The 26,682-nt window shown below is 47.1% G+C and overlaps 1 protein-coding gene across 2 annotated transcripts in view; it reads right to left on the reverse strand.

Annotated features, from left to right (window-relative positions):
- CCS (copper chaperone for superoxide dismutase) overlaps positions 1 to 26,682 on the reverse strand; it is a 531,446-nt gene that overhangs the window by 409,246 nt on the left and 95,518 nt on the right. For both annotated transcript variants that reach the window (XM_078660836.1, XM_078660837.1), the window contains one exon: positions 5,340 to 5,477. In XM_078660836.1, the coding sequence (XP_078516962.1) occupies positions 5,340 to 5,477 (138 nt within the window). The remainder of the gene's footprint in view (positions 1 to 5,339; positions 5,478 to 26,682) is intronic.

The raw sequence follows: 26,682 nt of genomic DNA on the forward strand, positions 1-26,682 counted from the left end.
TAAGAAGTTTCCTGAAAACTTGTAAGGATGCAGTGGATTTGCTGTGGAGAGGCAGCGTACTCCAGAGTCTAGTGGCTACGGTGAGAAAGCTGCTGCCACCCAATTTGGTTTTCTTGAATCCGAAGGAGGTCACTTAGGGGCGTATGTATGTAATCTCAATTTACCTATTCTTAAATATCGAATTTTAGCGATTCGGTATTTAAGAATAGGTAAATGGGATGTAGATAATTATTTGGTCAATTTTACCGAATCGGTAGGATTCGGTAATTAAGAATCGGTATTTACCGATTCGGTAATTCCCATTCATTCCTATGGGCCTGGAGGCCCATAGGAATGAATGGGAAGCCATTCAGTATACCGAATCGGTAATAGGGGAAACATTTTCAAGGGTGGCAGGGTGTCACATTGACACCCTGTTGCACCCCTGAATAGTACATGGGTGCACATGTGGCACACATACATGCCCTAAGGGCATGTATGTCTGCCACATCGCACTGTTGTAAAAGCAAAATATTTGCTTTTTCAAAGGTTTTCGATATTTACCACCAACTTGTAGTTGGTGGTAAATAACAAATCCTTAACTCAGGAATGCACTAACTTGAGTGCTCCCTACATTACAGATTCGGTAATTTACCGAATCGGTATGTTAAGAATTCAGGGCCAGATGTAGCTAATTCGTATTTACCGATTCATAAATACAGAATTTTACCGATTCGGTATTTATGAATCGGTAAATATGAAGGAGGGAGATTTAGGTAAAGTCGGTAATTGAATGACGATTCTGTAAAAATCGGTATTTACCGATTCGGTATTGCCCATCGATTCCTATGGGCCTTGAAGCCCATAGGAATCAATGGGCAATACCGAATCGGTATTTACCGATTCGGTAAATACCGAATCCAGCAAGGGTGCAGGGGGTGTCACTTTGACACCCTCTAGCACCCCGAATACAGGCATGTGTGCCATGTGGCACACAGACATGCCCTAAGGGCATGTCTGTCTGTCACATGGCATAGGTGTGCATGCACACATGTGCATGCACACCTGTATTCGGTATTTTACCACCCAATTGGATTGGGTGGTAAAATACCGAATCTGAAAGGCCTTTGGGACTCAGAAGAATCCCACCTACATCTGGAAGTTACCGAATCGGTAAAAATACCAATTTGGTATTTTACAGATTCGGTAAATTAACCGATTCGGTAAATTTACGGAATCGCAAAAATTGGCCCCCTACATGCCAATTCCTAAATACCGGTCGGTAACGGCCGAAATCGGCCGTTACCGACTGGTATTTGGGCTCCTACATCTGGCCCTCAGTCATTTACTGATTCCTTAAATTACCGATTCGGTAAAATATCGAATCCAGGAATCATGCCACCTACATCTCAAAAGCCAAATACCGGTCGGTAACGTCCGAAATTCGGCAATTTCGTCCGTTACCGACCGGTATTGGGCGACCTACATCTGGCCCTTACTGAGTTCCTAAGGATCCAAGTTTCCTGTTAGGGCTATACCAAGTGATAGCTTTTTTGTAGGAATTCGGGACCAGAGCCATGTAGAGCCTTAAAAGTGAGGTAGAGGCTTTGAAATTTAATTCGATTCCTGATGGCAAGCCAGTGTAGTTCTTTGATAGCAGAAGATCCTGAAAGATGTTTAGGGAGATCGAGCAATACTCTGGTGGCACAGTTTGGGAGGACCTGTAGTTTATTAATGTATTGTTTCTGTAGATGATATATAAACCATTGCAATAATCAATTTGAGATCAAATTGAGGGAGGACATTACTGTTTTTCTCGAATTGATGGGTATGTAAGGAAGGACCTGTTGATGGTTATTAGATGTTATAAGAAGTAGATAAGATGGTATTGATCTGTCTACCAAGATTTAGTTTATACTCCAGAATCACTCCCAAACTTTTAACTTTGGGGCTTGGCACTGGGAGTGGGCCCATCTCTGATGGCCAGCATTCAGGAGTCCAATAGTGGGTATTGTTTCTGAAGAGAATAACCTCTGTCTTGTCAGAATTTAACTTTAGACAGTGACTGTCCATCCAAGTGCTGATTTCTTTCATACAGTTGTGTAGCTGCGAGCTTGTGTTTTTGGCCTTATTTGCAGCAGATAGAACAATATGTGTGTCATCTGTGTAGGAAATGAGTAAGAGGCCAAACAACTGGTTCTGCGGAGTGAGTTCAGCTACATATATATTAAAAAAGGGTGGGACTGACCAAGGACTCCTGCAGAACCCCACGTGGTAGCGAGAATGTTTGGAGCTGAAGTTATCTAGAATCACTGTATTTCCCCTCTCCTTAAGGAAACTTCTAAGTAGGTCTAGAGCTGAACCCTTTATGCTCATAGCCTCTAGCCGCTGGCATAATGTTAAATGATCTACGGTATCGAAGGCCGCAGGTAGCTCCAGCAGGATCAGAGCTTCATTGCCTCCTTCATCAAGGATAGCTTTAGGTTCATCAGTTGCTTTGATGAGAGCTGTCTCTGTACTGTGGTCTGATCAAAAACCAAACTGTGTTGGGTTTAACGGATCATGCTCTTTAATAAATTGAGTGAATTCAGTATTCTTAATGTTTTCAATGGTTTTGGCAGGGAAAGGAAGTCTGGAGATGGGTTTGTAGCTAGGCGGGAAATCGGATCAAGATTGGGCTTTTATAAGAGTGAAATCATAGCAGCATTCTTCCAATAAGCGGGAAAGCAACCTGACCCAAACATAGAATTAAAGATGTTCGTCAGAACTTTAGCAATAGGTTCAGGAATTTGTTTGAGCACTGCGGGAGGGCAAGGGTCAGTTGGAAATCCAGATTTAGTGGTCTGAATAAGATGCTGCACCTGAGTTGTAGAGACTGGGTTGAAACTAAGCAATTCTAAAGGGAGAGGTTTGTTATAATTCACCTCCATAACTGGTTAACAGGATGCTGGATAAGGTGGTTGTTCCCAGAGGCACTAAAAAGGTTGTAGATTTGGTCCACCCTGTTTCTGAGGTATTGAGCTATATTATCACAGAAGATTTGACCACTATTATTTTCTTTAGCTGCAGGAGGTTTTGTTCTTTTTTTTATAATCTGAAGAGCTCCCAAGGGGAGTTTTTCGAGGATTCTATTTGGGACGTAAAGTACACCGTTTTTTCTTTGGCCAGGAGAGTTTTGTATTTGGGCAGAGTACTTCTGTACAGTTCCTTCTCATGAGCTTCATAGTTAAGTCTCAATTTCCTCTCTTGTCGACTACAATTTTGTTTTTCTAGTCAAAGAGCCTCTGAGTACCAAGGCTCCGAGGGTTGGCTCCTCTTTTGTGTGACGGCTTTAGGAGGAGCTAGTTAGTTGTGAAAAAGTAGCATATAGCCAGTTTGAGTAATTCGGGGCGGCCTTTACAGGGTCTGGAGAGGAGGGAGGCATACTTTCTAAAAGCTGCATCCGAAGTTGGCTGAAGTTTAAGTTCTTCCATGCTGGATAGAGATCAGACCCTTTTGCTTGTTGATAACTGGAGTATCTTTATTGATTTCTAGTTCAAAAAGAATAGCGGAATGGTCAGACCATGCAAGGGGTAAAATGTCTAATCTAGTGAGCGAGTCATTGTTGCTAAGGATGGTATCCAGTGTGTGGACTGCTATGTGGATGGGATTCTGGATCAGCTGAGTAAGCCCAAAATCATTCATAGTTTCCAGGAGGTCCCTGGTGTCTTTCTCTTCAATTAAGTCTAGATGGAAGTTCAAATCTCCCAGACTTGTGACGTCTGAATTACAGATGCCTCCTTCCAGGAGAGTGCTAACAGTATTTAGAAACCTACTTTGTGGTCCGGGTGGGCGGTAAATAGGCAGCTCTCTAAAGGATTTATTTTCTTGTGAGTTCGATCCAGAAAGATAGGGATTCACACTCTTTATTGGACGTGGCTGGGAATCTAGCCCTGATCTGATCCCTGTAAATGATTCAGAGTCTGCCCCCTCTTCTTAGGGTTTGGTCTAGTCTTCAAATGGTATATCCTGGGGGAATTGCAGTAATCACATCAGGGGTGGAGGTTCAATTGGCCCATGTTTCTGTGATAAACATGATGTCAATTTGGTAGGTTTCAATAAAAATAGCCATTTCCATGGCGTGTATAACCAGGGACTGGGCATTTATGAGTGCACAATGGTACAAAGAGGGATAAGGATTGACCTGCGCTGTGAGCAAGGTGCGGGGAGGCTTAGTGGTGGAGAGGGGGCTACCAAAGAAAAACCACATGACTTGCAGCCAGCAGTATTTCCAAACCAAAGGGAGTGCAAATTAAAACAGGGGCACTCTTTAGTGGATCCTCTGAGGGCAAGTAGCTCCTTACTTGAGTATCTGATATTCGTATTGGGATGTACATTAAAACCGGCAGAGGTTCCGGTACTGGGCTCGGTCCAGACACAGGCGGGCTTGCACTTGGTGCGCCAGCTGTGCGTCTGCGCTACAGCCCAATTTAAATATCCCTCCGTAAGAGGGTGGGCGTGTGTACACGCCAGCGCCGTAGCGCGAGTGAGAGTTTCCTAACAAACAGACGGGTAAAGTTAACAGGGAACAAATCCAGGGCCCAGCCACCCCACTTTCCTTGCACAGGCTCCATTGTGAGGGAAAGTTACTGGGAAATCAAGTTAAACTAAATGAAAATTGTGAGGAAGAAAAGCATAAAACCATTAGAAAGTTATGGGCACATACACAGATACACTAAAATAAGGAACAGAGATCAACTCAAATAACATGCACAGATGCACTAAAATAAGGTACACTAAAATAAGGTACACTAAAATAAGGTACAGAGACCAACTCAAATAACATACACATATACACTAAAATAATCAATCAGTTAAGGAGCGCAGCATATGTGGGATATTTCTGTGAATATTAAAACATGAATTCAGTATTATAGATAGGTAGTTTTTTTGCACGGGTGCAATAATAAAAATGTTGTTGGCACAGTTCCCTTTCAGAACACAGCGTACCAGCATTTATTGACTCTTTAAGTTCAGTGTAGTTGTTACTCTTGTAGGTCAGATACAGAAGCAACTTCATATAAGGCTAGTGATGTAAATCCTTCAATGCCCACCCACACACACATACATTGGGTACCCTACTGAAAAAAAGATTCTGATCTCTTTAAGAGCAAGATCTGTTACAATCCCCATTTATTAAGTGGACCTCCATCATTTTGCAAATCAGTTGCTACTCTTGCAGACACAAAACAGGATGTACTATACCTTATGTGGTAAAATCCAATACTAACATTTTTGGGTTCTGCTAAGCACAATTAGGCAGAAAGGGTTATTGCCCCAATAAGGCATCCCCGTTTCGTCTGTTAGTCCACTCTACTTACTCTGGGTGGTGCTTCCCATGCCTTTCAGCACTGCCAGGCGGCCGGTACTCTCAATCAGATCCTGAACCTCCTCAGCTGTCAGTGATGTATCTACCAGCACACTCTCAGCTTCCAGGTTCACAGTCACAGCTTGAATGCCTACAGGAAGCAGAATGAACGGTATTTAGCAAGGATACAAATCTATGTTTTATATATATTTCCCAATGAAGGAATAGAGCAAATGGAGATAAAGTAATTTGGCTAGACTGGCATGGTCTTTTTTGCTTATGGGAATGCTTAGACAACTTACCAACCGCAGCCTAACATTCTGTCCCTGGTTTGAACAGTGGAAATGGAGCAACTAAAGGTTATATTCAATTGCTTGCAATTAGAAGGTTTTCATAAAAATCTGGCTCTACTGTAGACAACGTTAGACAGGAAATAATATTGATTTTTTTTGAGAGGATTCCACTAATCATTCCCAAAGATTCTAACAGCATGCCAACACAAACAGTGCACTCTCACCATATTCCTCAAATTTGATTCTAGTTTTCCTCCCTCATCAGATCTCTTATGTGAAACCAACAACCAACAGTATCTTTGGGCACACTGACCTTTTTACTGCCACTATATTCTGCTTTCAATTTATTTTACTCCAGGTGCAGTTCCTCCTAAAGAGCGGAGGAGAGTCCCCCCGCCTACTCCGAGAGTAGCAGGCAAACACAAATAAATAAAATGGTATGTCAATGCCATTTTACCTTGCCACTGCTCGTGCTGTGTACAGGGCGAGCCTGAATCCTACGCATGGCGTATAACTGCACTGGTCTACATTGCACATATCGGATTGGCCGTCTGTCTTGCGACGGCCAACTCAACAAGCTCACTGTGACCCAGCAATCCAAGGGCTGTGAAACAGCCTGGGGATTGCTGGCACAGGCCCCCAGCCTCAAAAGGAGCGCTGGGTTAGCCTGCTCCAACCAATCCGGGAGCTGCTCTCATGCTGAAAACAGTATGAGAGCAGCTCAAGGATTGGTTGGATTCGCCTTCCACAAGCAGGAAGGAAGTCCTCCCTTTTCCTGTGCAAGGACACCAGAATTCCGCCGAGAAGAGAGACACTGGACGGAGGCCAGGAAGTGCAACATATATGGTGAGGTTTTGGGGTATCGCACCCCACCAAATTTTAATGTTGCCAGACGCAACTGCTTTACCCTTCTTTCACCTTCTCACAAACTTCAACATCTAAGTAAAGGGAACCTTCTTCTTATCCACCCACGTTCTCATTTATCCGCAAAGAATAGGAGTCTGGGCTCAATCATCAGCCTGCACGCCTCGTTCCGACTCGGTGACTAGCACCGTTGAGCGGAGGGCGGACAGGCAAGAGCCAGACACACTTCCGGTCTGCGAGCGGTTAGTGCTCTAGCTTTTACAAGTGCGAGGGGCATAAAGGCAGGAAGGAGCAGCGGGCGCTTGCGGTAAAGGCAGAGACGGTGGCAGAGTCTCCCCTTTCCGCTTCTTAGAACAAGCTAGCGTTACTGCTGTGTAAAAGGCTGCATGACTGCATGAACTGTCAGAATTATCGTGGCAATTTTAAAAACGGACATATTTTAAAAACGTTATCACTTGGCATTATTGTCATTTTATTTACCTATCTGCATTGACACTTCCAAGGAGTCTGGGCTCAATCATCAGCCTGCACGCCTCGTTCCAACTCGGTGACTAGCACCGTTGAGCGGAGGGCGGACAGGCAAGAGCCAGACACACTTCCGGTCTGCGAGCGGTTAGCGCTCTAGCTTTTACAAGTGCGAGGGGCATAAAGCCCTTCTTCCACCTCGAGCACGCAGCGGTCGCGCGCAGTGGATCACCTACAAGATCGCCTAAGAGGAGCCAAAGAGTTGCCCGTCTGCGCCCGTCCGCGCCAGGACGGGGCCAGGGGCCATGGGCTCTGCTCCTCGTGGAACTTCTACAGTCTCAATGGCGCCTAGAATAAGGTACTCCAGCATTGCATTACATCATCTATGTCCTGCCCCACTCAATGGATGTAATAGAAACTCCTGGCCGTGTCCAGAGGGTCAGTTTTCTTGCATACATTGCCAATTCCAGGCATCCTATATTGCACCAACTGCTGGGGGGAAACCATTAAAACCTCTGCCACAATGTGGCCTGAAGAGCTTCTTATTGAATGTGCGCTCTTTGCCAAAACATCATTTAGAACTATGGGACCTTGTGTTTTCCTTACAGCCTGACATATGCTTCCTAACTGAGTCCTGGATGAAACCCCATACAGTTCCCGCAATAACACTGGGGGTTCCTTTAGGCTACAAATTTTTACATTTTGATCGGCCCAATAAAACTGGGGGTGGATTAGCCATCCTACACAAGGAAGAGTTGAAGGTTGTTATACTAGAGCAATTCCACTGTTTATCTATGGAAACAATGATTTTTAAAATAAGCTCTGATGCTAAAACCTTTTGGAAAGGTGCCCTAGTATATCGCCCACCTAGACCTCTATTGGGTTTTACCCTATCCCTGGTGGAAGCATTAGCACCTCATTTTAAAGCTAAAGAAAACTTTATTCTCTTGGGTGATTTTAATATTCATGTTGATATTCCCTCACATCCAGAGACCTCAACTTTTTTAGCAGATCTCTCTACCTTAGGTCTTGAAATGTATAACAAGGGCCCTACACACAAAGGAGGCCACACACTGGACATACTCTTTTCTAACTGCCCTGACATACGATGCCATCCTGCAACCCAGATAAGCTGGTCTGACCACTATTTATTGGAATTTTCCTTATTGGGTGTTTCTAAATCCTCCCTTAAGCCATTGCTCCCATCCATCTGGAGACGACAATGGCATAAATTAACAGTAGAAGAGCTAGAGATAGCATGGAAGAAACCAATCTTCACTGAGACAGACAACGTGGATCTGGCCCTTTCTAAACTTATTGATTATCTTACAGTGGCAGTAGACACTCTTGCACCACTAAAACTCACAAACAACATCCCACCTCTAAGCAAGAAATGTGGTATACCGAAGCACTTAGAGTTGAGAAACAGGGTTGCAGGAAAATAGAGAAGAAGTGGAGGAAAACCCAAACAGAGGAGAATAAAAGGGCATATAAAGAGGCTCAATCGAATTACTATAAAAATATAAGGTTGGCTAGGAAGAACAGTCTCATCCAGCAACTCGATGAAGCAGGCAATTCCACTAAAGAGCTCTATAAAATACTACAGACCTTCGTAAAACCGATGGCCTGCGAAAGTTCGGATGACTTCTCACAGCCTCTTTGCGATGACATCTCCCTGTTTTTTGAAAATAAAATCAATATGATCTATGATAAGATTACGATAGCCTCCAGTAAGATGAACAGCTCTCCTAGTCCACCTAAATCATCCACACTTGGGAACCATTCACTTACCACCTTTCCACCGATTAATGATACTGATTTTTTCAATCTTATCAGTCACATAAAATCTGGGTCCCCGGATGATTTTCTACCTGCCAAATTGATTGCCCCCTTGAGTACTTTGATTGGACCTGTGGTCACATCTCTATTAAATCTTTCACTCAAGGAAGGGCACGTACCTATGGAATGGAAGAGAGCAGTGGTGAACCCTATTCGTAAGAACACGGCACACCCATGGACGAATCTTTCCAACCTCCGACTCATCTCCCTTTTACCATACTTTAGCAAGATGGCCGAGAAGCATGTGAACACCTGTCTGTCAAATTTCATCGAGACAGCGGGCGGTCTGGACCCCTCGCAATCGGGATTCAGACCCAATCACAGCACCGAATCTGCCCTCCTCTCAGTGACCGATACGATCAGGATGACACTAGATGGAGGGGGCTCAATGATTCTGGTGCTGTTAGATCTGTCCGCGGCTTTCGACACGGTGTCACATGAGATTCTTCTCGGCCGTCTGCGGGAGGTGGGCATAGGGGGTGTAGCACTGTCCTGGGTAGAGAGTTTTCTCACAGGCCGCTCACAAGGTGTCAGACTGGGCTCCCATCAATCCACCTCTAGGGAGCTCACCAAGGGAGTGCCACAAGGCTCATGCCTCAGCCCTACACTATTTATTGTGTATGTGGCACCCCTGGCTAACATTGTGAGAGAATATGGGTTCACCCCGGTGTCCTGTGCTGATGACACCCAGCTCCTGTTTCCTTTCCATTCCCTCACTCCAGCAATAAGGAAATCTTTTGCGGATGGTATGAGGGCTGTTTCTAACTGGATTATTGCCTTCAATGCAATGTAGGCAAAACAGAGGTGATGTTATTCGGAGAGGCCCCACTTCTGTGGTCCCCAGAATGGTGGCCTTTAGATCTCAGGCCAGTGCCAAGTCCAAAACTCACCGTTAAAAACCTTGGAGTGCGTTTGGACCAGGCACTGGTGCTCAAAGAGCATGTCAATCAAGTTGCCGGCCTATGTTTCCACACCATCGGACTCCTGCGTCGTGTTTTTCCAATCTTGCCTGACCACCATCGTAAGACCTTTGTCCAGACGTTGGTAATCAGTAGATTGGACTACTGCAATGGCCTGCTCATCTCGGCCAACGAGGAACAACTTAGTCGTTTGCAAGTGGTCCAGAAAACCGCAGCAAGGCTGGTACTAAATGCCCAGCCCAGAACCTCTTCCCGCCCGCTTCTGGATAGCCTTCATTGGCTGCCGGTTCGGCAGCGGGTTAAACATAAAATCTGCTGCACTATCCACAAATGCCTTTTTGGTGTAGGCCCCAAATACCTAACAGATAAGCTCATCCCATATAGCCCCGGACGTTCTCTCCGCTCCAGCAATCAGCAGCTGCTTCAGGTCCCCAGGATTAAGAGAGTGAGACAGGGAGGACGGGCCCTCTCCTACAAAGGCCCCATTCTCTGGAATTCACTTCCACTTGTCTTAAAAACTAATTTAAATTTTCAATCCTTTAGGAAGGGCCTTAAAACCTATCTTTATTCGACCTCATAGTTCACTGGTAGCCCTACATCTTACTAACAAGTCCAGCATTTGCACCCAGGCGCAAGCGCGGAGATATCCCTTTGGGGATCGAATCCTGCGCTATATAAGAAAATAAATAAATAAATAAATAAATAGCAGTCACTTACAATCCTCTCTGTTAGACCTGGCATCCCTGGTGTGGCTTCCCCCTAACGTTTTCCTTTTAGACATCCTGCTTTTGCTGACTTATATTTTTGCTGGCCTCATAACTCTGCACACTTAACCACTGCTAACCAGTGCTAAAGTGCCTGTGCTCTGCCCATAAAACATGGTAACATTGGCTTATACTCAATTGGTATATTTAATTTACTTGCAAGTCCCTAGCAAACTGGTCCTACATGTGCCCAGGGCCTGTAAATTAAATGCTACTAGTGGTCCTGCAGCACTGGTTGTGCCACCTACTTAAGTAGCACTGCCATTGCAGAGCCTGTATGCACAGTTTTAAACTGTCATTTTGACCTGGCAAAATAAACCTTTTGTCAGGCACAATCCTTCCTTTTTAATAAACATAGGTCACCCATAGGGAAGGCCCTAGACAGCCCAGAGGGCAGTAGGTAATATATTTAAGAAGTAGGACATATAATTTTAAGTTTTGAATGTCCTGGAAGTGGAAAACGCCTACATTTGTTTTTCACAAGTATAAGGCCTATCTCACCCATATGATAACATTGGAGTTGCCTTGTTACATTTTATAAGTGTAATTCCCAAATGGGAAGAGATAACTAGGATAATGTTTGGTGCCTCTTGATTCTTAATTTAAAAACCCTAACTTATGGTGAAGTCAGATTTTAAATCACAATTCTGAAAATGGCACTTTTAGAAAGTTGTGAAACTGAAATGTACCTAGGCTGTAACTATTCATTACACTACTTTCTTTATAGGTTCAGGTTTATGGTTTCCTGATGTCTTTGGTTTTTATTTTACTACAGTTACTTTTTATAACTTAGATCACATGCATCACAGGGTATTTAAGCCAATTTAGGCATTGTTCAAAACACCATTACAGTTGTACTTTCAAGGGTAGAGTCTGGTTTTTATTTTACCACAGTTATGGATTATAACTTTTTATCAATTTTTTCATGTCAAACATCATTAGATCACAAGCATGACAGGATATATAAGCCCATTTGGGCTTTGTTCAAAACAGTTTTACCTTCAAAGGTACACTGTGTTTAAAACTCAATTACAATAATACTTCCAAAAGAAAGTTTTGCATAATGCAGATAACATGAAATCAACATTTTCCTATTGACACATGTAATACAGAAAAAATATATTATACACATATACTTAACCAGTCTTAAATTTTACAAACAAGAGTCAAAATGTTTCTTTTCTTAGCTAGGAATCATGAATGACCGAATTATAAACATGGGTTATTTTCAATGCTTCTTTTTACAAGAGATCCCCAAGATTACCTAATAGTTGTCTCAGGTTGCAGGTTTAACTTTTCAGTTTTTAGACTCCCTCGTAGCCGTAAAAAGTCAACAAGTTTCGACCTCTTCCATTTGAGGACTCCTCAGCACCAAGGCTGGTTTGACTGTAAAGTAAAAAATATATTAAAAATATATATAAAAAGGGGGAATTCTATCTCCGTATATGCAATGTTTGCATTTTTTAAACATTTATTTACCCTCCAACATCTTTGACTATCCTACCTTTTTTAGCTGTGCAGTACTCTATTTTTGGGATAGGTTTTGTCCAGGGTATGCTTTCTACAACCATAAATGTTGTCAATCTATTAGAAGATCAAATAAAAAGAATCCTTACACTAATATACTTTCATTTATTCCTATTTGTCAAGCATGCCTACAGTTAAATTTTACTTGCCTCTGTGTTCCGTTGTGGATTTCCTGAGAGTTCTGTATGGAACAAGAGTGGGTACGCTTTTGTTTATGTTTGTTACTTTGTTGTCTAAACAGGTAAGACAAGGATACTTGTAAGTTAGCTGCTCTGATCGGTTAATCGTCGCTTGCTATGCAGCAGCCTGAAGGTTTTGAATGCCTTTTAAGTGGTGGCTTTTTTCCCCCAGATTTCTCTCCATGTCCAGTGGGCTTCTGTTGCGTAATTCGGGTACGCTGCCATTGTGGATTTTTATCTTTACACGTTGACAGACATTTACAGCCAACTGCCTATTTCCTTTCGTTCCTGTCTTTTTTATTTGATATAAAAGCTTTCTTAAAGCATGATTCCTTTTAGTACTATCAGCCAGATGCATCAACAGATGGAATTGCGATTCCTAAATAGCGATTTTTAAGGAATCGCTATTTAGGAATCGCAAAAGCCCATGCATGTAGGAATCTTATAAAAAGAGCGATTCCTACATTTTCCTTAATTGCGACTCGCAAATTGCGAGCCGCAATTAAGGAATACCTCCCCATTCATTCCAATGGGCCTAGAGGCCCATAGGAATGAATGGGAAGACATTCTCAATTTGCGATTAGCAATTAGCGAATTGCAAATTGAGAATGCAATTTCAAGGGTGCAGGGGTGTCAAAAGGACACCCTGTTGCACCCCTGAAATTAATTTGTGCACATATGTTGCGCACACACATGCCCTAAGGGCATGTGTGTGCGCAACATGAAACTTTGAAAAATGCACAAAAGTGCATTTTTCAAAGTTTTTGCAAATTACCATGAAGTTCAACTTCATGGTAATTTCCTCCCCCTATTAGCGAAATCGCTAATTTTTTTACTTTGTTGCATTGCATTTAAGGAATCTCAATTTGGGATTCCTTAAACGCAATCGCAATTTAAGGAATCTCAATTTAGAGATTCCTTAAATTGCGATTTTTGCATTTGGGATGATGCATCCCAAATGCAAAAATGCAGGTCGCAAAGGGGCAGATTCTGAGAATCGGCCCGTTTGCGACCGGTTTTTAGGTTGATGCATCTGGCTGTATGTATTTTAGTTGAGCCGTACTTTATTTCACAACGGAATATAATGTCTAATTTTCCTTCTTGTCGGTAATTTTATTTTTTTGTCCGTTTTTGTTGAGCATTCCAGATGCATTCTGGTTAGGGTAGTTTTCCTCTCAACTGTTTTTTTCCAACATAGCATCATACAAGGTAAAACGGGATTTTCGTGTACTTTAGACCTTATTGTGTACATAATATATCACATCTTGAAGCAATTTTTAAAAAATGTTCTTAGGGGATTATTTTCATAGCCTCTGGATCATGGACATTTAGTTTAATCCTTTGGTGGTTGTGTTAAAACACAGACGTAGATATGCTTCTTTCTGGACCAGAGTCCGCTCTGTGTCTCCTCCCCTTGGGTTTGTTTGTATGACCATCAGAGCTGTCCACTTTTGGTAATTTTCTTGGTGGCCCTTTTCCCAAAAATGTCCAACTAAAGGGTCTGAAATTACTTTTTTCTAAATTCTTGATTTATGTTGGATTATTTTTGGGCTGATTTCTTGGTCTGTTTTACCAATGTATAGTTTTTTGCAAGGACAAATGATGCCATAGTTCACATTTTTTGTGCAGCAGTTTGAAAACACAGTACTTTTCCATTTTAATTGTCCAGTTGAAATTCGGAGCCTTCTATGGTTTGATCACACGTTATACAGCGGCCACATTTATGGTGGCCTTGAACTGGTGGTAGTTGCCACTGTTGTCGTAAATTCTTCTTTTGTGTTCCATTTGCACGTGCTCTCTCTAGTTTATTTCCAAGATTTGTACGGCATGTGTAATGGTAGACAAAATGTTGTGAATCCGTGAAAATAGATCACAAAGTATGTAATTATGTATGGTCGCTAGTTGGAAAGCCATTCCATGCTGAAGAGGACTGTGTTGTTAAAATGTCATCTGCCTTAAAGAAATTGATTGGAATATCTGCTGTGTCGTCTAAAAATGCCAATAAAGGTAGTTGAAGAAAATAGAAAAAGAACAGAACACGGGGCAAGTAAAAATAACTGTAGAAACACATGACGAATTGAAATAAATGCAAGGATATTAGTGTAAGCATTTTTCAAATTTCATCATCTTCTAATAGATCAACAACATTCATGGTTGTAAAAAGCACACACGGGGCAAAACCTATCCAAAAAATAGAGTACTGCACAGCTAAAAGATAGGAGTGTCAAAGATGTCAGGGGTAAATAAATGTTAAAAAAAATTCAAACATTGCAGATACAGAGATAGAATTCTGCCTTTTTATATATATTTTTTACTTTACAGTCAAACTGGCCTCGGTCCTAAAGAGACCTTAGATTGAAGAGGTCGAAAGGTGTCAGTTTTTTACCAATACGAGGGAGTCTAAAAACTGTAAAGTTAAACCTGCAACCTGAGGCAACCATTAACTAATCTTGGGACCTCTCTTGTAAAAAGAAGCAGTGAATATAACCCCTGTTTATAATGCGGTCATTCAAGAGTCCTATCTAAAGAAAGAAAAAGATATGGAGTCTGGTTTGTAAAATTCAAGACTGGTTTAGTATATGTTTATAATATATTGTTTATGTATTACATATGTCAATAGGAAAATGTGGATTTAATGTTTTCTGCATTTTGCAAAACATTCTATTGGAAGTATTATTGTAACTGAGTTTTGAACAAAGTGTAACTGAGAAGGTACAACTGTAATTGTGTTTTAAAAAGGCCCAAATGGGCTTTTATATCCTGTCATGCATGTGATCTAATGATGTTTGGCATGAAAAAATGGATAGAAAGGTATAAAACATAACTGTGGTAAAATAAAAACCAGAGGCATCAGGAAATCATAAACCTGAACCAATAAAGAAAGTAGCCTAGGTATATTTCAGTTTGCGCAAGAAAACTGGTCTAACCTTAGGCTGTATAGGGCCAACATCTCAAGGAAGTTGGCATTTTCTTGCCTTTGCCATTTGGTGCCCGCAGTCTGTCTCTGGGTCACATGACTCGATGCGGGAGACAGTTGGACTTTGTGTATTCCTCCTAGACAGCCACACACACAATGGGAGCTTAGATGTGACTAGATGGGCTATCATTTGTAGGATATGAGGAAGAAACTGTGCATTGTGTCCTGCATAAGCCCTAATGATAGTCTGGAGCAAGGGCCAGGAAGGCAGGGCATCAATGTTCTTCAAAGGAATACTTCTAGAAGCTTCTCCTCACTTCAAAGGCATAACTGTGTATGAAAGAAGTTCCTCAGACACCAACTCTTCAGTACATTTCTGGACCTGCGGATACTCTGCCAGGAAGAAGGAAGAAGGTGCAGCTACAAAGACTGCCGCCCTGCTGGGCTACTGCTCTAAAGGAACTGCTGCTCTGCTGAACTGCTGCCCACTACCCTCTTGCCTGGGAAAGACAAACTAGACCTGCAACTTCCTCTAGAACCCAGGATGCCAGATTGACTCCAATGGCTAGTCTGCTGACCTCCTGATCTGAGCCTCAGGGACATAAAAGGCTAGCCAAAAGCTCCTGGACCCATCGTCAGCGAGATCCTGACCCCCAAGTAGTGCCTCTCAGGATCTTGATCATTGGTCTGGCTCACAAGCTCTTGAAATCCAAACTGTTGCGCTCTTTGCGACTGCAAACTGGCACGTTGTCCCAGAACTGTGCCACTCGCATCATAATTCAACACTAGCCCTCAGATGGTCTCTTTGCACAGCAGCGTCGATAGTCTGGGGGGACTGCCAACCCGAACAACGACATCTGGCCTGCTCTTTGCACTATGCCGCCTGCCGCCAGCATGCTCTCCTTGCGCCCTACTCCACAACGCGAACAAGACTCTTCGCACAAACATATGAGAAGGTAAAACTTCATCTGGACTAATCTGGGACTGTATTCCACCCACGCTCCATTGCGGCTAGCCTGAACGTTTGACCTTGACCCAGTCCAGTGAGACCAGATAGCCGCAACTCCTGCTTTTTGCTTTTAGGTGCTACTTTACAGCTTATTATTTGAAAATTCATAACTCCAGTTTTACTAATTGCATTTTTGTTGTTTTGGTTTTGTTATATTTATTGAATCTTGCTCTATACTCCTAACCTAGGTGCCTTTTGTGAGGCATTTTCACTGTTTTACTGTTTGAAGCTGGCTGCTCTGTGACAAGCTACCAGGGGGCTAACAGGTTACTTTGGGGTTTGCTTGTGCCTTACCCTGACCAGGATTGTGGTTACTGCTTGACCAGGTCTCAGAACTTAGTCAAACAGTAACCCAATTTCTAACACTGGTGATCAGAGGTGAGGATTAGGACTTGTGTTTGTGCAGTGCCATACAGTGATTCAGGTGTACACTACCATAATATACTGAATACCAATTTGAGTTTTAAATTTCTCCTGATTGGCCTTTTTGTTTTAAATTCATTCCTACTCTACCTGACTGATTGTGTTTATGAACTCTCCGGCAAAGATAAAGTTTGAGCTTTCTAACCTAGAGGGCTACATTGTGGCTAAGCTCAAGGAATTTTGTCAGGAGAGGGGGTAGCCGCCAAGAGGCGTACCAACAAGGTGGAGCTCCGAGAGGCCTTGAGGGCATGAGCAGTGGTCTACATGTTGCCAGTCACTACAGAGGACTAGGAGGGAGAGAATGATGAGGAGGTATCAGAGAAGGACCTGCAGGAGGGTCTATGAAATGCAGCTTGCTGAGGAGGGGGTGACTTACCCCCAGGATTGGAGATCCCTCCCAGTGCAGGAAGCAGTGTGTCCTCTTGCACATGTCCACAGAGGAATGAGCGGAAAGGATAGCAGAGAGAGAATAAAAGGCTGCAGACAGACAAGCTCAGAATTAGGAGAAAAAGGCTGAGATGGCCTTGGAGGAAAATAAACTGGCCATGGAGGAAAGGTGACTGGCCATGGAAGAAAATAAAGGCTTGCTGACTCAGGAGAGGAGCCTCAAGGAGCTGGACATTAAGGCCAGGTAAGCAGAATCCAGCAGTGATGGAGGCAAAATACCTGCAGTGCCCTCAGAAGACAAGAGGGCTCAAATTCTTAAAGGTGTCGTGCCTAATTTTGCTGAGGGAGACGATATTGACAAGTGGTTTGAGGCTTATGAGATTGTCTTACAGATGCACAAGATCCCCGAGGAAGATTGGGGGTGAACTAGTGTGTGGAGGCATATCCCCAGTGAAGGGTGTGACACCCTTCTGGCCCTAGAGAAGGGAGACAGGATGAGGAATCCCCAGATGAAGGAAGTGCTTGTCAGAAAATATGTCCTTACCCCAGAGAAGTATAGGCAGAAGTTCAAGGACAGGCAGAAGTTCAGGGACAGTCAAAAGCTGGCCAACATACCTGGGTGGATTATGTGGATACCTTTTGCAAGGCGCTGGGTGGTTAAGTGAAGGGCAGTGAAGCACAAGTTACTATTTGTGTAACAATATATCTGTAAGAGACATTAGTTAGTGATAGATTCCTTACCTTAGAATATTCCCCAGGCGCCATACTGGATCCGGAAAGTTTTCTGCTTAGCAGTACCCCTGCGCGCCAGTAGGTGGTGTCATGCGGCTCCACGTCCATCACTGGCGTTGTACGCGCCGGGATGACTTCACAGAGACTACTTAGGCGCCACCCATGCGCGCTGACATCAGTTCTGTACACGATTTTCCGCGCCGAAACGCAAAGCCATGCAAGAAACTGACCATTGGTGCATACAACTAGGGCCCTAAAAGGGGATGTCCTTAACCCTAGTAATCGGCTCACAGAACGGGGAGGATGGGTGGGGCGGTAAGGAATCTATCACTAACTAATTTCTCTTACAGATATATCATTACACAAGTAGTAACTTGAGCATCTGAAAGAGACACGTTAGTGATAGATTCCTTACCTAAGAATAAATACCCCACCAATTTCAGGACCCGGAGGTGGGTCTGCGAACAGGATTACACCAGAAGGTCACGGAACACAGAACGGCCAAAGAAGCAGTCTCTCTGGACCTGACTGTCAAGGCAGTAGTACTTTGTAAACGTGTGCAGCGAGGCCCCGTAGCTGCCTGACAAATGTCCTGCAAGGGAACACCTCGTCCCAAGGCAGTAGTGGCTGCAGTTGCCCTGGTCGAATCGGCACACAGCCCCACAGGAGGCTCCTTCTTGGCCAAGGAGTAACATACTTTGATGCACAGAACGACCCACCGGGAAATGGTCCGTTTGTGCACAGCCCGACCTTTTTTGGTGCCCACGTAGCCAACAAAGAGCTGATTGTCCACCCGGAACTGTTGTGTATGCTGCAGATAGGATGCGAGCGCACATTTGGGGTCCAGATGGTGGAGCCTCTCCTCTTCCCTGGAAGGATGCGGAGGCGGAAAGAAGGTGGGCAAAGTGATGGTTTGCCTGATTTGGAAGGGCGTAACAACCTTTGGCAAGAAAGAAAGACGGGTCCTTAAAACCGCCTTGTCCGGATGAACAGAAAGCAAAGGAGGTTTTGAAGAAAGAGCCTGGAGCTCACTCACTCTTCTGGCAGAGGTGATAGCAACCAGGGAAGCAGTCTTTAAGGTAAGACGGCGTAAAGGACAATTATGAAGAGGCTTCATGGGAGCGCACATCAGAAAAGTCCAGACAAGATTTAAGTCCCACTGAGGCATTATGAAAGGCACTGGAGGAAACGTGTGTGTAATGCGGAAACGGTTTACAACCGGGGACTTAAAAAGAGAAGGCTGAGCAGGAAGCCTGAGAAAGGCGGAGATGGCAGAAAGATAACCTTTGATAGTGCCCAGGGCAGAGCCCTGCTGGGCCAAAGACAGAAGAAACAAAAGAACGTCAGAAAGAGGGCAGCAAGGGGATCCACAGCCTTTGCTGTGCACCATGCCACAAATTTGCTCCATCGGCAGGCGTATACCGTTTTAGTGGAGGGACGCCTGGCTGACAGAATGACATCACAGACATCGGAAGATCGAAAGGTGTCAATTTCCGCCGCTCAATCTCCATGCATGGAGGTGGAGACTGGACAGGTTCGGGTGGAGGACCGTCCCCTGCTGCTGCGACAGAAGATCCTCCCGAAGAGGCAGACGGATCGGGGGATCGATGCTCATACTGAGTAGCTCGGCATACCATACTCTTCGAGCCCAGTCCGGAGCCACAAGAATGACTTGGGCCCGGTCGCGCCTGATCTTCTTCAGCACTCTGGGCAGAAGTGGTATAGGCTGAAAGGCGTACAAAAGACCGCAGCTCCACTCGAGACGAAAAGTGTCGCAGAGCGAGTGCCGCCTTGGAAATTCCAACGAGCAGAACTGATGACATTGCGCGTTCCTTCGGTGGCCAATAGACCTAACCAGGGCTCTCCCCACTGCAGAAAGAGACCTTGCACCACATCCGAGTCCAGGTGCCCTTTGTGATCCATCATCCACTGGCGGCCTGAGTTTGTCCGCCCTGGTGTTTAGAGAACCTGCCAGGTGTTGAACCACCAAGGTAATGCCTTGACGTTCCAGCCATGTCCAGAGGCGCAGAGCTTCCTGATAGAGGGTCCACGACCCCACCTCGCCCTGTTTGTTGCAATACTACATGCCGGTGGTGTTGTCATTGAGCACCTGCACTACACTTCCCCGGACAGAGGGAAGGAATGCCTTCAGTGCAAGCCGGATCGCCTGCAGCTCCAGAAGGTTGGTATGGAGCCAGGACTCCGCCGGAGGCCAGAGGCCTCTGATCTCCGCCTCACCCATGTGACCTCCCCATCCCAGGAGGGACGTATCTGTACCACTGTGTGCTCCGGTTGGGGAAGGGAGAGGGATCTGCCACTGACCCAATCGTGATTCGTGAGCCACCACAGGAACTGTCTTGCAGCTCCCTCCGATATCTGGGCGTGATCGGACAGGACGCCCTGATGCTGGGCCCACTGGAACTTCAGGTCCCACTGCAGAGCCTGCATATGCCATCTGACATGTGTCACCAGCAGGATGCAGGAGACCATCAGGCCTAGAAGCCGGAGTGTCATCCTGACTGAAACCAGAGATAGAGGCAGAAAGAGTGGAATCATAGCCTGAATATCCCGGACTCGCTGCTCGGGAGGATAAACCCGAAACAGCGTCGAATCCAGAACCGCTCCGATGAAAGGGAGCTTCTGAGAGGGACTCAGGTGCGACTTCAGCACATTGATGTAGAACCTCAGCAAATGCAGGAGGTCGGCCGTAGTCTGGAGGTGGGCGACAAGCGTCTGGGTCGAGCCCGCCTTCAACAGCCAGACGTCGAGGTAGGGGAAGACTGGCACCCCCAACCTGCGCAGATGAGCTGTGACGACCACCTTCACCTTCATAAACACCCGAGGGGCACTGGTAAGGCCGAAGGGGAGCACGGCAAATTGAAAATGCTCGTGGCCTACCGTGAATCGCAGGTAACGCTGGTGGGCCGGCAGGACGGGGATATGAAAATATGCGTCCTGCAAGTACAACGCTACCATCCAGTCTCCAGGGAAGTCAGGACCTGAGCCAGAGTCAGCATCTTGAACTTCTCCTTCCGGAGGAAGCGATTGACGTACCGGAGGTTCAAGATGGGGCGCAAGCCCCCCTTCTCCTTCTTGGGGACCAGGAAGTAGTGGGAATAACAACCACTCCCTACTTCCTGACTGGGAACGCACTCAATGGCCCCCTTTGCCAGGAGGGCCGTGACTTCCTGACGGTGAAGAGCCAAATGATCCCCCGATATGCGGTGGTATTGAGGTGGCATTGTGGCGAGTAACCTTGGCAGATTATCTGCAGCACCCACTTGTCCGATATGATCTCGCGCCAGTGGTGGAGGTGGTGACGGACCCTGCATCCTACCGGCGTGGGGTTCTCCCTGAAGCTCGGATTAGGAAGGCTTAGAGGTGGAAGCAGCGGGGGTGGAGGTGGACTGACCCGCTCGCTGGTCAGCAGACCAGCCCCTGCGGAAGCCATGTCCACGGCTGCGCTGAGGCTGGCTCTGCACAGGCTTCGTGGAAGAGCGTGCTTGGGTGCTTCGACCCTGGCCACGAAAGGAACGAAACCCAGGCGTGGCATGTCTCTTGGCAGAAAGGCCCAAGGACTTGGCCGTGGCCCGTAAGTCTCTAAAGCGCTCCAGGGCACTATCAGTCGCCAAAGAGGCGGGAGCCATCAAAGGGCATGTCCATGAGCGAGCTCTGGACATCAGGCGAGAACCCGGTAGACCGCAACCAAGCATGAAGCTGCAACGCCACAGTCGTGGAAATCGCCCTGCCCAAGGAATTAGCCGTGTCCAGACCACGCTGGATGGCAAACTTTGCCGCATCCTTGCCTTCCGCAATCGGTTGGGAAAGGACAGCCTGGACCTCCTCAGAATACTGAGGCAGGACCTCTGCTACAGAATCCCACACTGCGTGGGAGTAATGGCCCAATAAGCAGGCGGTATTAACCAACCACATTCCCAAGCTGGCTGAGGAGAACAACCTCTTGCCATATTGGTCCATCTTCTTAGAGTCTTGATCCGGCGGAGCCGTGGGATAGGCACTCGGAGACGTTGAAGCCTGAATGACCTGGCTCTCAGGCGTGGGGTGAGTGGTGAAGAAGGCAGGATCACCAGGCGCCGAGCAATGATGCCTAGAGACCTTCTTATCCACCGGTGCCCCCGAGGCCAGCCGCAACCAAGTACCCAAGAGGACTTTGGTAAGGGCCTCATTGAAAGGGAGCAGCGGCTCCGACAACGTAGACGCCGCTGGAGCACCTCCATAAGGAGGTTGGTCTTAAGGGCTAGCATAGGGAGGTTGAGATGAAGAGCCTCTGCCGCCAGACGCAGCACCATAGTGTAGGAAGCGCCCTCCTCCATAGTAGGCGGAGGGGAGACAAATCCCGGGTCAGAAGACACATCAATCTCACCCGCATCTTGAAGGTCATCCACCCAATCCTGCTCGGAGTCACACTGCCGCGCAAGTGGGTCCTCGAGCCGTCCCAGTCCTCGTCCTGCTCCGGAGTAGAAGGAACCGGCCGCGGCGAAGCCGGAGCCGCATCCCAATAGGGATCCCAGGCTGGAACGAAATGGTCCGAGAACCGGGGCAAGGGTGGGATAAACTGCACCCAGTGCGGCACCTGTGGCAGAGCCAGGGGCGGCACTGGGGCCGGAGTCAAGGGAAGCGCCGAGGCCTGAGCCAGTGGTGCTGCATCTTGTGGCGCCGGAGCCGAGGGCGCTGGATCCTTTGGCTCCATGGCTGGCGCCAGAGGCGGTACCGCCGGGCCAACAGGATCTGGCCACGGGAAAGCGGGGCAGGGCATGCTCAGACATGAGTCCCTTGCTCACTTTGCCACTGGATTCAAGCAAGCCGGGCTGAAGACGGCTGGAATGCCAGAAACCGGTCCTCGGAAGCTTGTTTCCGGTCCAGGGAAGACATGGCTTGGCAGTTCGGGCTGGACTGTTCCCATGAGGCACAGGGTCAGACTGATATCCATATAGCCATGTCTGAACTGGGGTGGCAGAGTGGGCTAAAGAACGGTGATGGATTAAACCCAGATCTTTTGACTGGGTGTGAGTGTTTGATTGATTCAGATGCTCCGTCCATCACCACCCCCTTTTGTACCGCTTTTGGCCGCCATAAGTGTGGCAGGGTATGCTCAGACGTGAGTCCCTTGCTCACTTTGCCACTGGATTCAAGCAAGCCGGGCTGAAGACGGCTGGAATGCCAGACACCGGTCCTCGGAAGCTTGTTTCCGGTCCAGGGAAGACATGGCTTGGCAGTTCGGGCTGAACTGTTCCCATGAGGCACAGGGTCAGACTGATTTGCATATAGCCATGTCTGAACTGGGGTGGCAGAGTGGGCTAAAGAACGGTGATGGATTAAACCCAGATCTTTTGACTGGGTGTGAGTGTTTGATTGATTCAGATGCTCCGTCCATCACCAACCCCTTTTGTACCGCTGAGCATCTTGTGGCGCCGGAGCCGAGGGCGCTGGATCCTTTGGCTCCATGGCTGGCGCAAAGAGGCGGTGCCGTCGGGCCAACAGGATCTGGACACGGGAAAGCGGGGCCCGCAGGCGCACCGGCAGGAGCCCGAGGCCTAAAAAGGCGGTCCATGGCAGCAAGAAACTCTTGCATCTGTTCGGGAGTTGCAGACGGACCCGTGTATAGCGGGTAGGCCGTGGGACTCCCAGGCTCCGGAGGAGCGGCTGGGGAGGAGGCCCTGTCCCCCTCGTCCACCTCCGAGGAGCGACGGGGGGACGTCGGAGAGCGAACACGCTTCTTCGACTTCTTTTTATGGCGTCGCTTTCCGGAATCCGAAGGTGAAGACTTAGAGTCTGAGGAGCGACGGCTCAGGTCCCGCGAGCGGTCCAGTGACCAGCCCCTAGACCAGGAGCGGCAGTGAGAGGAGTGCAGGACCTCCAGCAACTTCCGGCGACGCTCCCACAGGGCCTTCGGGGCCATGGCTCGACAGTCCCGGGAGTCATGGTCGGTCTCCATGCAGTAGAGGCAGACATCATGGGGGTCCGCCACCGACATATTACGACGGCACGACCCACAAGACTTAAAGCCGGGCATCCCTACGTGTACCAGGAGACAAGAGAAGGAGACAAAAAGTCTAAAAAAAGTGGTCAAAAAATGACAGAGGTACGTGCTCAATCTGGATCTGCGCTTTCGGTGGGGAAAAAGAAAGAACTGACGTCAGCGCGCATGGGTGGCACCTAAGTAGTCTCCGTGACGTCATCCCGGCGCGTACAACGCCAGTGACGGGCGCGGAGCCGCATGACGCCACATACCAGCATGCAGGGGTACTGCTAAGCAGAAAACTTTCCGGATCCAGTATGACGCCTGGGGAATATTCTAAGGTAAGGAATCTATCACTAACGTGACTCTTTCAGATGTAAAGGACTTTCAGGGGCTGCACAACTGGATTGCAAAGGAGAATATGTTTAGCCTTTGTTTTGCAGATCTGCGCCAACATTTGATTGATAGTAAGCTCACTGACTCCATGGAGCTTGCTAAGGAGGAGGACAGCTGAGTCAGCATCAGTGTCCAAAAGAAGGTGTCAGGGGGACGGGGGGTCACCACAAGGGTGGAAAGGGCCCCCATCTGATGAAAGAGAGGAGTGACAAACTTAAAAACAAGGAGTTCTCTAAGGGGCCTCAAACGACTTCCATTGGTCAGGACTCCTATTCCCCGCCTAAGCAGAAAGTTGGTTCCCTGAGAGTAAGTCTTCAGGGAAGGCACTCCCTAAGTGCTCTATGGGCGCCAGCAGGAAGGGCACATCAAGGGGGATGCCAAGTGTGCTAAGTGGGCACAGCCTCATGCGGGTGAGCAGACACCGGGGATGGCTAGTTTAGTGCTTGGGGAGGAAATTATCCCAGCTAGTGGAGGGGACAGTGTAGAGGTTACCTTAGTGCCCCTGGGTGACGGAGAGATGGTGCAGAGAACTCACTTGCCTAGTAATACTAGGAAATACAGGCAGTTGGTCACCATCAATGGGCAGGGGGCTCCGAGAGACACTGAAGCCAGCATGACAACGTCAGATGTCATCTGGTGACCTCAAAGCAAGTAGTACCTAATGCATTCCACCAAGCTGTTGTAGCGGACAACCATAAGAATCACTACCCAATGACTCTGGTTCCATTTAAGTGTATGGAGGAGTGGGTCTTAGGTTCCCTGAGAGTAGCTGTGAGTCTGTCCGTGCCCATGGCTTGTCTGGATGGCAATAACCTGGAGCACACCATCTGGAAGAATGTGGATCTCAGGTCCCACTTGGAAATGTTGGGGTTGTCTAAGTGAGTGTGCATATCCACACAGTCCTTGGGCACCCAAGAGGGTAGCCAGACAGACAGAATGACATGGAGCCTGGAAAAATTGCCCAGGTGACTGCCAAAAACAAAAAAAGGCAAGGGGCACGGAACGGAAACCCTGCTCCAGAAACTCCTATGGTGGGGGAAAAAGGCTGAACCTACCTGAACTGGCCAACTAGCAGCAGGAAGGGGGTTTGACCAGGGAGGAGTTCTGCAAAGCGCAGAGGGAATGCCCTACTCTTAGGGTCCTACGGCAGTATGCAGAGACCCAGGCAGCTGGTGACACCTTTGCCGATCACCTGAATTATTGGAAGAATGGTCTCCTGTATTGTGAGCCTAAGGTTCCTGAGCCTGGTGCAACTCTTGTGTTGGTGGTCCCCCATTGCTACAGGTCCCTCCTACTGGAGCTGGCTCATGATGTACTCCTGGCAGGTAATATGGGGTAGAACAAGACCTTTGAAAGCCTTGTCTCCCACTTTTATTGGCCCCAAATGAGGAGGGCCTCCGATGCTTTCTGCTGGCCCTGTCCTACCAGCCAGGCCAGTAGCAGGTCAGGAGGGAAGGGCAAGCTCCCCTGAAATCTTTCCGTCGTTGGCATCTCTTTTGAAAGGGTGGGCATTGATATTATTGGGCCTCTGGACCCCAAGACAGTCATGGGCAACAAGTTTATCCTGGTCTTGGTGGACCATGCCACCCTGTACCCGGAGCCTATTCCTCTGAGGAACAGTTGGTGCACACGCTGTTGCCAGGGCACTGATGGGGATCTTTACCCGTGTGGGATTCCCCAAGGAGGTGATGTCAGACCATGGTACCAAATTAACGGGGTACATAAAGGCCATGTAGAAGGAGGGTGGGGTAACCCATAAGTTACCACTCCTTTCTACTCCCTAACTAATGGTCTTGTTGAGATGATCAGCAGGAGGCTAAAAGGCATGATAATGGGTCTGTCAGAGCCGGAAGTGGTACATCCTCCTGCCATGCCTTTTATTTGCCTACAAGGAGGTACCTCAGAAGGGGTTTGGTTTCAGCCCCTTTGAAAACGGTACAGACATCCTTTGAGAGGACCTCTCAGTCTAGTGAATGAGGGATGCAAGCAAGTTCTCAAGAAGGCCCCCCCAGACTGTGGTTGGCTACATGCTAACCCTCCATAACCAGATGAAGAGCTTCTGGAAGCAAGCGCAGGAAAATCTAGAAGCCAGCAAGGAGGGTAAAAAATGGTGTAATGACCAGAACGCCACTCTTGAGTTTCAGCCTGCCAAAAAGTGTGGCTTATGGAGCCTAGGGCCCTACAAGACTGCTGGTCAGGCCTTATGAGGGGAAGGAGCGCAAGAGTGATGTCACTTACCTGGCAGACCTCAAGACAGCAAACGCGCCGGAGGGCAGACTTGTTTTTATCATTGCTGCTAACTGAGGGCATTTTTAAAACATTGTTTCCTACCTTTGCACTCGCACTTTAGGGCTTAGTGGGTCCTCGGTCCACCACGGTCTTCGCGGACCGATTGATTGGAGGGACATAGCTCCTCCCCTTGACTGCATCACTTCCGGGGGCATTGGGGTTAAAGGGGGAAGGCTGCCAGCCGCGCAGTGACAGCAAACGCGCGCCGGACGGCAGACCTGTTTTTATCATTGCTGCTAACTGAGGGCATTTTTAAAACATTGTTTCCTACCTTTGCACTCGCACTTTAGGGCTTAGTGGGTCCCCGGTCCACCACGGTCTTCGCGGACCGATTGAGTGGAGGGAAATAGCTCCTCCCCTTGACTGCATCAC

Source organism: Lissotriton helveticus, chromosome 9 (genome assembly GCF_964261635.1).
Source record: "Lissotriton helveticus chromosome 9, aLisHel1.1, whole genome shotgun sequence".
Classification (NCBI taxonomy): Eukaryota; Metazoa; Chordata; class Amphibia; order Caudata; family Salamandridae; genus Lissotriton; species Lissotriton helveticus.